This window comes from Centropristis striata, chromosome 15 (assembly GCF_030273125.1).
Source record: "Centropristis striata isolate RG_2023a ecotype Rhode Island chromosome 15, C.striata_1.0, whole genome shotgun sequence".
Taxonomy (NCBI): domain Eukaryota; kingdom Metazoa; phylum Chordata; class Actinopteri; order Perciformes; family Serranidae; genus Centropristis; species Centropristis striata.
The window spans coordinates 33,347,234-33,361,361 of NC_081531.1; the positions used below are offsets into that span (position 1 = coordinate 33,347,234).

Below are 14,128 nucleotides of genomic sequence, written 5' to 3' on the forward strand. Positions count from 1 at the left end.
TGCTAGATATTAAAACTTTTCATGTTATTACTAATATAATTATCATTCTTTTATAGTCGATGCTACGCAATATAACGCTGCAAAACGAACACATTTAAAAGAATAAACGATTAATTCGAAGCAAAACCTTCCCGAAAAACTGTCTGTAGTTGCCCGACATTACAATAATTAAGCCGGTTTTTATTTTATATCTCCCTGAAATCACATTTTTCCTTAAAGGGTTTTAAATCCCAACAACAGACGACCGATTATCCTTATATGGTCAATTCAGTTAAAGAAACACGATCCCTAAACTTCACTTACGTCCGCTAAACATTCCCTATGTAAAAGTTAATACCCCAGGTATATGTTGCTCATATATCGATTCCGTTTTATCATTTGAGAGTAGAAAGTTGGAAGTTGACTCTTTAATTCAAAAGAAAATCTGCCGTCATTTCTGTTTCATGTCGCTTGTTTTTTTTTTCCTGATAAAAATGTAACAACTGGTGTCATTAAATAAAACATCAGATAACACAAACAAACTTGTTTTATTTCAACACAAACATTCCACAGATTCTGCTGCACCAACAAAGATCTTCACTAAAAAAAAAGTTTATTTCAAAACAATCTTAACTAAAACTTAAAAAAAGCAATAACACCCTTTGGAAAAATATGAAATGGGATATCATTACTCTCTGCAGTGGACAGACTGAATTATTTGCATATGGTTTTTAAATCTGCTTTCATTCCCAGTGAACTGCACTTACAGCTGTCCGATGAGCTGATGATAGTCACACTGTGGAGGTGCGCGTTGTGAGGCCTGGAGAAGTTTCTTGCTGGCATCGAGAGATCTCAGGACCTTCACATGAAAGCAAAAGAAAGGGACTCATTTGAAAATATGTGTGCTTAAAGTGAAGACATACACACAAAAGTATATATTGTAATATCTATCTAACTCATTAAACATGATAAAATGACCAGTAAAAAATATTATATAAAGAAATGAGTGAGGCATTTAAGGAAATACTATGAATTGTTTTATTCCATAAAATCGTCTTCTTAAGAGATTAAAAAAGATCCTTTTATCCAAATTTCTGAGAACAGAAATAAGATCATTGTAATGTCTAAATCTTCCCTCCTGTTCATTTAATTACCTGACGTATTGCGTCCTGCTCGCTGTACAGGCTCAGGGTTGCTATTGCAGCTTGTCTCACTGCATTATGGGAGTCCATGCATGCGGCTCTCAGCAGTAAGCTGGACATATCTTCCTCCAGCAACAAGGATACAGCACCATCCACATTGACCAGGTTTCCCAGGGCTGCACAACAGTGCCGCCGTGTCAGGGCATCAGGGTCGTTGATCAGAGACGCCAGCACCACCGCCGTCCTCCTGGCTTCCTCCGTCCACCTGCTTTCCTCCTCATCGTACACTTTCTGTTCTACAATAGTAGCCAAATGTCCCGCTGCCTCATTGTGGGAATATTTTTGTTTATTTTGCTCCTGCCCTTTGCCCCACACTACAGTACCCTTTCCATTAGACCTACCCATTTTACACCCGGCTGCAATGTGTCCCAACCAGTTCCCCACGGCCCTGCACGCCATCCGACGGACAGGCACGCAGGAATCATGAAGACACTCTATCATGCTTTTGAAAATGTCAGGTTGCAGGGTGTGCATTGAAGGAGGCCAGAATGGATTCAAATTTCCTAAAAGTCTGCATGTGGCAGCCCTGATCTGGTCAAAAGAGTGAGCCAGCGCGTGGTGCAGCACTGTGGCCTCCAGGTGAAGCTGAAGGCCGGTGGGCTGAGTGCAACAACGGGCTACTTGAGACAACAGAGTTAAGAGCTCCACGGCAGAATCCCACAGCACATCCTGCTGCAGCAAAACAGAGAGCAGAGAGCTGGGAGTTCTGCTAAGCACAGTCTGGTTATTAGAGGCAGCGAGCTGGCCGTCCCTGAGTGGCGCAAAAAAACCACAAGCTGCTTTTCCGAGGCAGGAAACGGAGCGCTCGGGGTCACACAGGAGCAAACGGCTCAGCAGGGAGAGAGGCAGCTCTAATAGCGGAGGAGGAAGAGTTTGAATTACCTGCCAAAGCACGACAAAAACAAAATCATCCAGACAACTCGTCACAGATCAAACAGCAGACAACAAACAACACAATGCTCTCATAAAAGAGAGACAGAGACATTAAGATGTACAGTAGTGTGTGGCTGATGTGAGCTTATTGCAAGAGTTATCCCTTGTTGCATCAGAGAATTAGGCTCGTCAGCAAGGTCTTTATTGGAGCATGGGAGGGCCCTCACCTGCAGGAGGCTCGCAACAATATCACAGCTGTCATACAGCTGTAAGATTGTAGCCATGGTGTGTGAGGGCAGGTCCAGGGCGAAGGGGAAGCACAACAAGTGGCAGCTCAGCACGGACAGGCTGTTGTGACTCACATCCACATCAAGTCTCCCAGGACTGCCTTCAGCAAACAAATGGAGACTGTAGGGTATATAAGGTGTTATCGTTAGCTCCGGGCATGGAGGCTGCTCTCAGTATGGTGGTGCAAATGAAATGGTAGATTAAGAAATCTGAACACCAACCAGTCAGTGCCAAGCAGCCGGCCAAGGGTGTATACACATTTTGATTCGTGGTCAGAAAACAGAGGAATGCACGAGTACGGATCCTTGGTGAAGACAAACAGTGCAGTAGACAGAAAGGAATGCAGCCCTAATGTAGGAAGAGAATGAAAAAAATGACACTGTAAGTGCTTTTAACCCTTGTGTGATGTTCATATTGTTGTTACTCAGCCAGTGTTTGTGGGTCTGATGGACCCGTTGCATTTTGTGGCTTTTAATGCCTCACAATCAAATACTTTTATGTTAAAATACTGAACAGATGATGCACAACACAAGCTGAACACATGAACACAGAGTAAACATATCAGTCAAGACAGACTGAACCTCAATTTCCACACTTCTATTAGCCCCGGGTCCAGTGGACCCAGACATCTTATATGTAATAGAAATGTGTAGGGGGGGTGGTCATTAAATATGTATTCTGATATATGTTCTTCACAGAAAATGAGCCAAAGTCAGTGAGTCTCAGTTTGAAAAATTAATTAATTGTATCATTTTTCTTTTAATAAAAAATGAAAACGGGTCCCACAGACCCGAACACCACACAAGGGTTAAATGTGGTAAGCCACATCAGGCCTGTCACCTAAAAATTGCTTTCCCATACAAAGAAACTGTATTCCCAGATTATGTTTGTTTTTGATGTATCACAAAAAAGTTTTTAATCAAAGTCAGCACATGGAGGAGATCGGGTTGAAATGGACAACTTTCACTCAGGAGATCCTGTCCCTGTCATGGCCCATGAAAAAAACTACCAGAAGACCATAACCATGAAGTAATGGGAGGTTTTAAAACAGCAAAATGATTTCAAAACATCAGCTTAAATCTCTCACATTAGAAGTCTCATTTATCCCGCCGTATGTCCAGCACTTCCCCAAAACATGCATTTTCACTGAAATATTACTTCTTAAAAAACTTGCAACACATGCTACTAGTCCACACTGACATGAACTTGCAGATTTGCAAACTAAATGGTTAGATTTTGGCAAAATACATTTTTAGGAAGTAGTGAGAATACGACTTTATAAAAGGGATTATACTGCACAAACTGTGTGAGTTTTTAGTTTTGCTGTTGTTAAACTTGGCCTCCGTTTACTTCATTCATTAAGCATTTATTATGTTTGTCAGATTCTCTGTTGACTGTGGAAGCTTGCAAGAAAAACAAAGTTTTCTTTAAGAATTCAAGGTAACACGTGATGTGTAACTGATCTTTTCCTAAATCTAACCAAGTAGTATTGTTTCAGTTGGCAACATTAACCACATGTTTAAAACTGCATCTGTATTCTGAGAGAAAACATGTTTACCTGGATAAACGTTATACAGAATGTAGTTTTGTTATATGAAAATTTATAAAGACAGGGTTGGCCTCATAAGGACAAGTGTATTTACCATTTGCTGAACAGAAGTCTGTGTCCGCTCCTGTCCCTGCTAGAGAAGTGCCAATTTTTTTCCAAAGATCCAGAAACATTCCTGTATCTAAACATGAAGGTCCAGCATCATTTTCATTCTGTTAAAAAAAACAAAAAACAGACAAAGCTCAAGTCTATCTCTATCCAATTTTGTTATCACAGTGTAAACTATAAAAGGCAAACATGTAAAAAAAAAAAAAAAAACGCACACACACACACACAATAAAATTTGGATAATATACAGTAAATATCTATATATCTATATTTTCAACTTTAATATGACGGTAAGTGTAAAACAACAAAAACAAGCTGCCATTTATGATTTCTTTTGACATTTTTTACACTAAGCTTTAAGTTCTACATATAATTCACTGTAATTTAACATCGAGGACTATTAAGCAATTGAATGATACTGTTAACTACCACTTAACATCCATTTTATGGTAACTTTTTTTTTTTTTACGGCGTTTGCAATTAATGTAGAGAAAAAATAATAAGAACAACCCTGTAAAATAATACAGATTTACAGTGTAGTTACTGCCTGACCTCAGTGAGTGTGTGAAGCAGCAAAGACAGGAGGCCATCACAGAGTCCCCAGCCAGAGGGAAGAGACAGTTGGTGCTGACAAGGTACAAGAGGAGACATTGGTGGATCACTTTAAACTTACATTAAAATCTGTTAAATTATTGCCAAATTACTTCTCACAGACTCATTACCTCAGAGTCCGAAATCAGGTTTTTCAGCATCGAGTTTAGTTTTTCCATCTCAAATTTGACATCGGCATCATGTTGTGTTAACAAAGACAAAACAGAAGCCGCCAGAGGCTAAAGAAGAGATCACAAGATAAACTGGGTCACACACTTGACCAACTGCATAAACCAGGATTAATAGTAGATCACTTTATATAAACACAATCTAACTCTAGTGATTACTTACTGCCAAAGGAGTGAGGTTTGGTTGACTGAGTATTGTCATGAAAGGCTTGGTGAACTCTTCGAGTCTAAATTAAAAGAACAGATCAATGTTGGAAGAAGCATTCAGATCCCTTACTTAAGTAAAAGTACTAATACCACACTGTGAAAATACTTCACTACAAGTAAAAGTCCTGCATTCAAAACTTACTTCAGTAAAAGTACAAAAGTATCAGCATCAAAAATAAAGTACTGTGATGCAGAATGGACCCACTCAGATTGTTATGTATATTCAAAATATATTTTGGATTATTATTTTTGATACATTTACAGTATGGGAGCATGTTTTATGTGGTTCAATTCATTAAAACGGGTAATCATTTTAAATCTATTGTATTTTTTATGCTTAATCTCGACCTGAAAAGTTAGTAAAGCTCTCAGCTAAATGTAGTGAAGTAAAAATACAATAAATGCTTCTAAAATGTAGTGAAGTAGAAGTATTAAGTTGCATATCACTGAACAGAAGATGAGCTGCAATAGTTGAATGACAATGATGTATTACAGTCAGTCACTTTCACAAATCAACAAGATTTAGCTTCAGGCTACGTTTACACGAGGACGGTCTGAACAGAAGACGCAAAAGTGGCGTCGCGTCTTCACTTTTTATTCCTCGTTTAGACGAGTGTTTTCGGGAGGAAATCTGCTGCATACGGTGACGCAAAAGTGTGTGGAATCCGATTGTATGCAGCCAGGCGGCATCACTTAAAGCTATAAGAGCATCTTTGGGCATGCAGAAGTTTTCACGCCACACATTTTCATCAGCTACTCCTTCCACAAAGTTCTCCACCATCACTAGATCTCCCAGGTCTCGTTCACAGCCGTCTGGCTCACCTCTGACGTATTGCTGCATCCAAAATGTGATGGAGGTAATTCCAGATCCTTCTCTGTTCACTAATACTATCTGTACATATCCTGTACATTTGGTGGAAAGACTCCTGTAAGTTTATTAGAGCTGCCAGAGCAGCTTGAAGGTCCGACGCATGGAAATAATCCCACGTTTGTTTATTTCCTGTACTGGAGCATGTATGTGACGTAAACACATACGTGACGTGAGCAGATCAGATCAGAGTTTTGCGTCTTGTCAGTGTAGACGACACGCTACGGAGGAGGGGATTCAACTTTTCCACTTTGGAGGGTGGTTTCAGATTTTTGCGTCTTTAAGCCCCAAAAACGCCGTCACCGTCTAAACGAAAGGCACTTCCGATAAAATATTTTGTCGTTTTTACCCGCAAGCGTCCTCGTGTAAACAGGGCCTCGGTGAAGAAAATGAATATTCAGACCTGTGCTCTTCTTCCAGCCAGTCACAGTCCTTTTCCAAGTAGAGGATGAGCACAACAATCATTTCTCCAAGTGCTTGCATGCTCCATGGTTGCTGAGCAGGGGACAAAAAGAGGGAAATGTCAGCAGTCATTTTTCAGGAATAGTGTGATGTTGAATACGGCTGAATTCCTGAGCACTAACCTTAAGGAAATTTGAGTTTTTTAAAGCATCATGGATGAGCTCGAAGAGGACAATGGGTAGTTCAAGTTCATGACCAATGTGGTACGACTTTTCAAGGTCAGAGGTCAGAATCAGGTTGCATAAGACCTTCAGTGGTAGCTGAATCTGCCACGCCTCTTTAACAACGCCACCTGTCAGCTTACCAAACAAACGAAAAAATAGAGCTAAATGAAAAATGATTCCAAGGTAGAATCAAGTTATGTTTTATTTAAAATTGTGCCCAATTACCTGAGCTTTAAATGCCAGGATCTTGGCTTTAAGTTGAAGTATAACAACGCTGTAGTTTAATAGTTCTCTCTGCTGGCTGCTTGGATCTGAGTCTTTGGCCAGTTTCTTCCAGTAGTCTTCACTGTCACCCTGAAGGAACAAAAAATGAATGATACTGTAGGGCACATTTTTCATAGAATATAGACAGAAATAAATGAGGAAATGTTTAACATATGCAAGTGCTACTGAAGTGGAGATTTCTAGAGTATGAGAAAAAAAATATTTTGAGAAAACTGTTGGTAACAGGTAAAAAGGGTAAATAAGAAATTACTAACTGATATCACCACAGAGCTTTCCCAGTTGGTGACTTATATTATAGTTTCATTATTTGATGTATTACAAGTTTTCCAAAAAAATAAGGTTTAAATATGCAAATGAGGAGTCATCTGATGCTTACTATTTGTGAATTTAGGAGAAATCTACAGAGGCAAATAGGCAAAGTGCAGAAAAATAAACACCCAAATGTGTGTTTTCTTTCTTCTAGTCTGCAAGAACACTCGCAGGAAAAATTATGGTTTTCCCTTTATTTTATTTATTATTTATTTATTACTATATTTCTATAGCACCTTTCAAAACCAGGGTTACAAGGTGCTTTACAAAGTACATTATCATGGAGGCAATACAACAGTTAAAACAAAAATAACAGAACATCATCAAAAACAGTGAACAAGCAAAAATAATAGGATACAAAATTAAAATATTTGTAAGAACGTTAAAAATCATTGCACAAAACTTTAGTGCCGTGGCTAACAACAGCAAACAATTTCTTTATTACCAGGTTAACAATTAAAAGAGAACATCCTTAATATTATGAACCACAACATATTTTCTAACTTGACTTTCTAACTTGACTAAAAAAAAAGCAGCCGGCACTGACCTGCCTGCGCGGTGTGTTCTGACTGTCCACAATGCATCTCTGCACGAGTCGCGGCCCGACCTCTACAGAGGGGAATTCCTGTTCATAGTCCCTGCTGATCTGACCCCTGCACAGGAAACGCACACAACTGTGAACACACAAAGGTTATAATAGTTTTGGATTTTTCATTAGTTTTAGTTTTAATTTAGTTGTGAATTTTTGTTTTAATTAGTTTTAAGAGTGAGTTTTCTAGTTTTAGTTTAGTTTTTATTTTTTGAAAATGCTTAGTTTTAGTTTAGTTTTTATTAGTTTTAGTGTTAGTTTTAGTTTTTTTGTAATGGGCTATATGTTGGGTGCCAGATTCAAAGAGGTCATAATAAATTTTGCCTTTATTTCCTTTGGTTTATCATCTCAGCCCCAATAAGGTTATTAACTGTTTTGAATTTTGGTTGGAGTGTAGACATCCCAGTCTCAGTAAACATATTCACCATGTGTTGCATGTTCCAATAGAAACACTGAATTATGAATGAAAAAAGTTGACAAAAACGAAAACTAAGGACATTTCCACTATAATTTTAGTTAGTTTTGTAACCACGCAATACAGTTTCAGTTAGTTTTCGTTTTTTTAAAAACTCTAGTTTTTATTTTTATTTCAGTTAACGAAAATGTTTTTTCAATTCTAGTTTTCGTTATTTCGTTAGTTTTCCTTAACTATAATAACCTTGGAACACACACCACAGTCTAGTTGTGGTAATATATTGCATCTTTAATCTGAACTTCCATAAATACCTGCTTTTTGATCTCACACAGGCTTGGTTCTTTGGGTTGAGGCTTTGCTGAGCAGCTGTGAGGACTGAGTGGACTGAGGTAACAGAGACGTCAGTGGACGGAGGCTTTGCTCTGGAGGACGCTGCTGCCAGTGCAGGTTTGGCCCTTTCATTCCCAACTCCATCCTTCTTTTTCTGTTACGGTACATAAAACAGCTGAGCGTTCCTTCTATGTCCATGTGATTAATTTAATAAGAAAGGAAAATCAATATGTGACTCACTTTCGCACCGTCGCTGCCTGCTGGTTTCCCTCTGTTACTGTTGTCCATCTGTTCTCTGGCCTTTCGCAGTAATCTGCTCCCACCAGGAGTCACGGCTGTCTTTGCCGCCACTTGCTGAAGTTTCAGCGCCATCACGTCTGGGCTGGGTGTGACTGTCAGAGGGCTGAAAACACCCGTATCTGACAGCACTGCGCCAACACATCAGCATGGGAATAAAGCAGTTAAAATCAAACATCATAATAATCCCCAGAACAGACCAGTTTAATGCATATTTGGCATTTCTTTAAGAATCACCTAAAACACCATCAGCAACAAAGGGATGGTGCAGCAGGTCTGGCCACGATAACCGCTTCTGAGGGTCTTTGGTCAGCAAACCTTTCAGGAAACTCTGTCAGGGAAATATCAGATAAGCACTCAGATTAACCCATTGAAGCCTGGAAAGCGGATACGTCGTTTTGTAGTATTTGTATAAGCTCTCAAATACCTTTTTGAATTTCATTTCTATCTGCTACAGAGGCTGAAAAATCTTTTATTTAGTAGAAGAGTTGACACTTTTTTTCCAGAATTTCCAGAAAATTAGAGGCTTATTTTAAAATCGCCCATTGATTTTTCAGGCCTCAATGGGTTAAGGCAATATATTCTGTAATACATCAAACAGTCTAATGCTGTGTCTCTCTTCAGTTGGCCTGTAGCTATCACAGAGGATAGGGAGCCCACTAGGGAGATACCCCCTGTATTTTTTTAAATATTATTTTTATAGTTTTTATAACACACCCGAAGAAACCCCCATGTCCCTCCCTCCCTATCAGGTCCGTGCATTGATTTCTTTGGCATATGGGTTAGGGTTTCTCTCATTAAAAATGAGAATAAATAAATAAATAGAAAATAGTAAATGAAAAGAGTGCAGAGTGTCACAAAAAATAAACAGTAATACTGAAATAATAATAATAATAATAATAAAAAATATATATATGTCAAATATGAGTTCCATATTCCAGAAATACAGGGCAGGCCTAAGACAACAGTGACTATAAATGAGCATTAAAACACCAGCCCTCTGTATTTTTGACTAAATGTGATCATTTGATAAAAAACAACAACATGTGAATACTTTTAAGCCAAAAAAGAGGGGAAGAAGAGGGGAACGCCTTGTTTTCTGACGCCAATTATCTGCACTTTTGCAAAACTTCAGTTTTTCTAAAATCCCTTTTATGATAACTACAGCTCTGGACTACCTGGTTGTGAATTATGATGATAAATCTTTAAGTTTTCACTGTTCACAAACAACTTGCCTAATTTCAAATCACACATGTTAGCTTTGATCCCAGCATGATACAGCACCACCACACTGTGACTGTTCTTTATGTACCGTGCAGGTGTCGCTCATAGTGTCTGGCCATTTCACCGGGTCTCTCACTATAAGCTGCACCAGGTGGAAGATGGAGTTGGTGTAGAATGGAGGCGCCCCCGTGTGGAGCTCATAAAGGATGCAGCCCAGCGACCAGAGATCAGCAGTGTGGTCATACGGCTTCTCCTCCACCAGCTCAGGAGACATGTACAGTGGCGTTCCCTTGATAGAAGTCAGCACCAAGGTGGAGACGCTCATGGCCCTCGCAAACCTACAGCAAGATTGCATCACATGTAATTTATCTTTGTGGAAATTATTTACATAGCTGCTTTTTCTTTAGAAAACATCTACCTACCCAAAGTCACATAGTTTCACCACCCCAGTTTTCCCCAACAGAATATTCTGTGGTTTCATGTCACGATGAAGAATGCGGTGGGAGTGTAAATAATACAGAGCTGAGACCAGCTGGCAGGCAATTTCACGAACCTTGGTAGAAAGAAGGAATGAACACATGTTGATCACTGAAAAACATGATAAGGCCGATATCTGGCATAACTCTGCATAACACTGAAAATGAATACCTGGCTCTCTGGTAAGTTCCCATCATCCTCAAGAATCTGGAACAACTGACCCTCTGCATACTCAGTAACAACCACAACCTGTTGCAAACATATAGGGGGAATTATCTCTGACATAAGCATGATTAGATATTAATAATGTGTTTGAAATTCATCCAAATTGCTCGTTTTACAGTAACTTTAATGCAGTTATTGTGTTCACTTTTTGTTTTAAATGTACACTCTATCAGTTGTTCTCTTCTGTTGTTGTTATGCATTGAATGTAATATGAAATAGCCATTAGATGTTACTTAGTCAGGGGTCGTCAGTTTACTCAATAATGAAAATGGATGAGAGAAAATATTGATACACTTTAGTGATACTATTAATTCTCAAAAACAATAGGCCACATGCAAGAACCACTCGTACAAACAAGTGAATCAGAAGCTTGCCAATTCACCAGTTTCCTGATATTTTGAATGTTCTCTTAGGCACAAACACAAGGACTCATGAGCAGTTTTCTCACTAATGTAATGTATTGTGTTTGCATATTTCATTACTTAAAAGCGTTTTTGAGTTTGAAAATCCTGCATACATTTTAAGGTTAAAAAATGATCTTGCATTAAGCCCAATGTATAGATTTTTAAATCATAGTTAATATAGACAAATTACATTAAAAGCAATGTCATGATGTTGGTTATTATAGGGACTGTCCCACTAGTCTGATTGCTTAAAAAAGAGGACATTTAAAAAAACAAAAACCCTCAGATTTATGGTTACTCAGACATATGGTGGCATCTGGTTTACACATAAAGATTTCCTCAACTTAGATTTAAAAAATAGCAATATACTGACTGTATTTGTCTTCATGTGAAATACAGACTACATTTTAATACACTTTTACCTACTGCCATCATTTTCAAATATTACTTCCTGGCCATACGCTGGTGCTTGTATTACATACTGTCAACACTGCTTGCTCTTATACTTACTCTTTCTGTCTTATTTATAATATATTCTTGTGTGTATCATAGTACTTTTCTTTCTCATATTTTATGGTACTGGTATATAGTTGTTTTTTTTACCTTGCACTGTATGTACAGTGAACAGTAAATCTTTTTTCATATACATTACTGTAAATATTTTCTGGTGCATCTATTAGTTTGCTCCTATTCATTGTACATTAACAACAAAGATAAAAAGAAAATCTTCTATCATCACACTGTAATGAATCATAACCCCGGTATCACAGCCCCATTGCCACCACTTGCTGCCACTGTAGCATTGTTTTTTTGTGAACTAAGATGCACTTTGTGTTTTAAGAAGAACTTTAAAATAAACAAACCTCAGTTTCAGTCTCAAAGCTGTCAAAGAGCTGGACAATATTTGGATGTTGAAGCCCCCTCATGATCTCAATCTCCCTTTTGAGACTCCGCAGCTCCTTTTCAGAGCGACCCACCTTTGGCATGAACTTCAGAGCCACCACCTGATGGACGCAGACACACACACACACACACACACACTGTGACACTGTATAAATCGTCACCCTGTTAAAATCATCGCCTAACTCATTTTTTCAAGTTTTGCAAGAAACAAAAAAAACTTCACCAAAAGTGTAAATTATGACATTTATTGATCATTTCACTCAAAAAGGATGTAACAAAGGATGGTTATTGGCATAGTAATAACACTGTGTGTAAATGATGTAACTTAAGAGAAATAAATGACTTAGGCATTTTTTGAACATGCCTTTGTGACTTAAGCAAGATATGGTAACACTTTATTTTGAAGGTGTCTACATAAGAGTCACACAAGCCTGTCAGAAACATGACATGACAAGCATCATGAGCATTAATGTTACTTCAAAGTGTCATTAATGTTCATGACACATCCCATGTCATGTTTATGACATGCTCATGTCACTCTTATGAAGACACCTTCAAAATAAAGTGTTACCAATATTAGAGTCAACAATAAAACACTGATAAACTAAACTGATAACTAAACAATCTCCCTCTAGCTCTTCTTTGCTGGGTTCTTATCTGATGCCTATGAATGTGGCAAATTGTTAAAGAAATTATGATCTTAAAGGGGTAAAATCACATGATCTGATCAACTGGATGTAGGTGATTTTACCATAGGTGGACAGCGTCATGAAGAGATGATTTAGGCAAAAAAAAAAAAAAAAATTTGACAAAAAAATTACTTAGGCGATTATTTTAACGGTGTGACGAAATGCTAAACACACCAGTCACACACAGCTGCCAAACCATTAAAAAAAGCGACTTACCTGGCCGGTGTATCTTTTCCGTCCCTTATAAACTCGCCCAAACGAGCCCTCTCCAACCAGCTCCATAACGTGATAGGAGTTCATGTCGACGGTTAACGGCAGGACGCTATAACGTTACAACTGACACAAACCCAACATCGGTAGGTTCTGTGTTTGGGCAGTGGACGGACTGCTGTTTCATTACTTACAAACACAGGATACGTGAAAACTTCTATTCAACGCTTAAAAAGTCACACACTAGCTAGTAGCAGCCTGTTGTAGTTTCTAATATTAACTTAAAGCGGCACATCTCGCTACTTTTTGGACATGGTGACTACAAAAATGACGAACGGTTGACAGGAAGTCCAACTGCCGTTTCACAAAAGTAACAAAAGACTTAGATTAGTTTGATTTACCGCACAGATATATGCATTATTTGTATATGTGGACTTATACTGGCGTTTTTTATCAACACACGGTTATGTTAATCATTAGTTTAAATTCTTAAACAAAAGTAAAAAACTGGCACATCCGTGGACAACACGCAAACAGGGGTCCTTTACCTAGCAACAAGCGTTCGCGTTCTTGACAACAGGCTGAGAATGAACAACAAAACAGGCGCAGCCCCGGATAATAATCGCTTATTTTAGCACAAAATACACGTACTAGAGTTATATTTATATATTATAAATTATTATTATTATTATTATTATTATTAACTTATTATTATTAATAATTTTAAATTATTATTAATAATAATTATTAATAATAATTAAATAATAATAATTATTATTATTATTATATTTTAGCGGTATTTTCTGTAGTCATGGCCAATAAAACGCTGCCTCTCAACCTCTCCCCCTGTCTCTACCTTTCTTTTAACTGTTTTGCGGAGGAAGTATAATTTATTTATTTTAGTTTCGTTTACCTGCGTAAGTTTTATTTATTATTATTCATAAAGGAGCAAACCAGCGAAAGTTGTACAAATTAAATCATCTTTAGTCAGTAATAATCTAACTACACACAACCTTTAAATTGAAGGATCGAAGTTTTTTTTTTTTTTTTTTGTCCACCAGGTGTCGTAGGCGAGTCGCGCAGAGAAACCGGTCTGATCATGACACAAAAGCTGATAAAGAATCACAGCAGCCTCCTTTTCCTCTCAGGGACTACAGCTGCAACATTATAGTGGCTTGTGTCATGTTCACCTGAGTTTAACATCTCTAATAACCATGCAGCCCACTGATGTTCCATTTAAGATGCAATATAAAGTATTAAAGCATACTTCTTTCTTATCCTATATTTAAAGT

General features: G+C 38.0%; 1 protein-coding gene across 1 annotated transcript; it reads right to left on the minus strand.

Moving 5' to 3' along the window:
- Positions 1 to 529: 529 nt before the first annotated feature.
- Positions 530 to 13,443, minus strand: stk36 (serine/threonine kinase 36 (fused homolog, Drosophila)). The gene is made up of 20 exons (XM_059350968.1): positions 12,843 to 13,443; positions 11,898 to 12,038; positions 10,577 to 10,654; positions 10,351 to 10,481; positions 10,017 to 10,266; positions 8,942 to 9,035; positions 8,648 to 8,835; positions 8,389 to 8,561; positions 7,621 to 7,726; positions 6,705 to 6,833; positions 6,438 to 6,614; positions 6,257 to 6,348; positions 4,942 to 5,005; positions 4,722 to 4,829; positions 4,552 to 4,626; positions 3,986 to 4,103; positions 2,564 to 2,690; positions 2,282 to 2,462; positions 1,134 to 2,063; positions 530 to 838 (listed from the first exon to the last, which is right to left on the minus strand). The coding sequence occupies exons 1-20, from the start codon at positions 12,924 to 12,926 to the stop codon at positions 743 to 745; spliced, it is 3,342 nt and encodes a 1,113-aa protein (XP_059206951.1). The 5' UTR covers positions 12,927 to 13,443; the 3' UTR covers positions 530 to 742.
- Between the last annotated feature and the right edge of the window lie 685 nt (positions 13,444 to 14,128).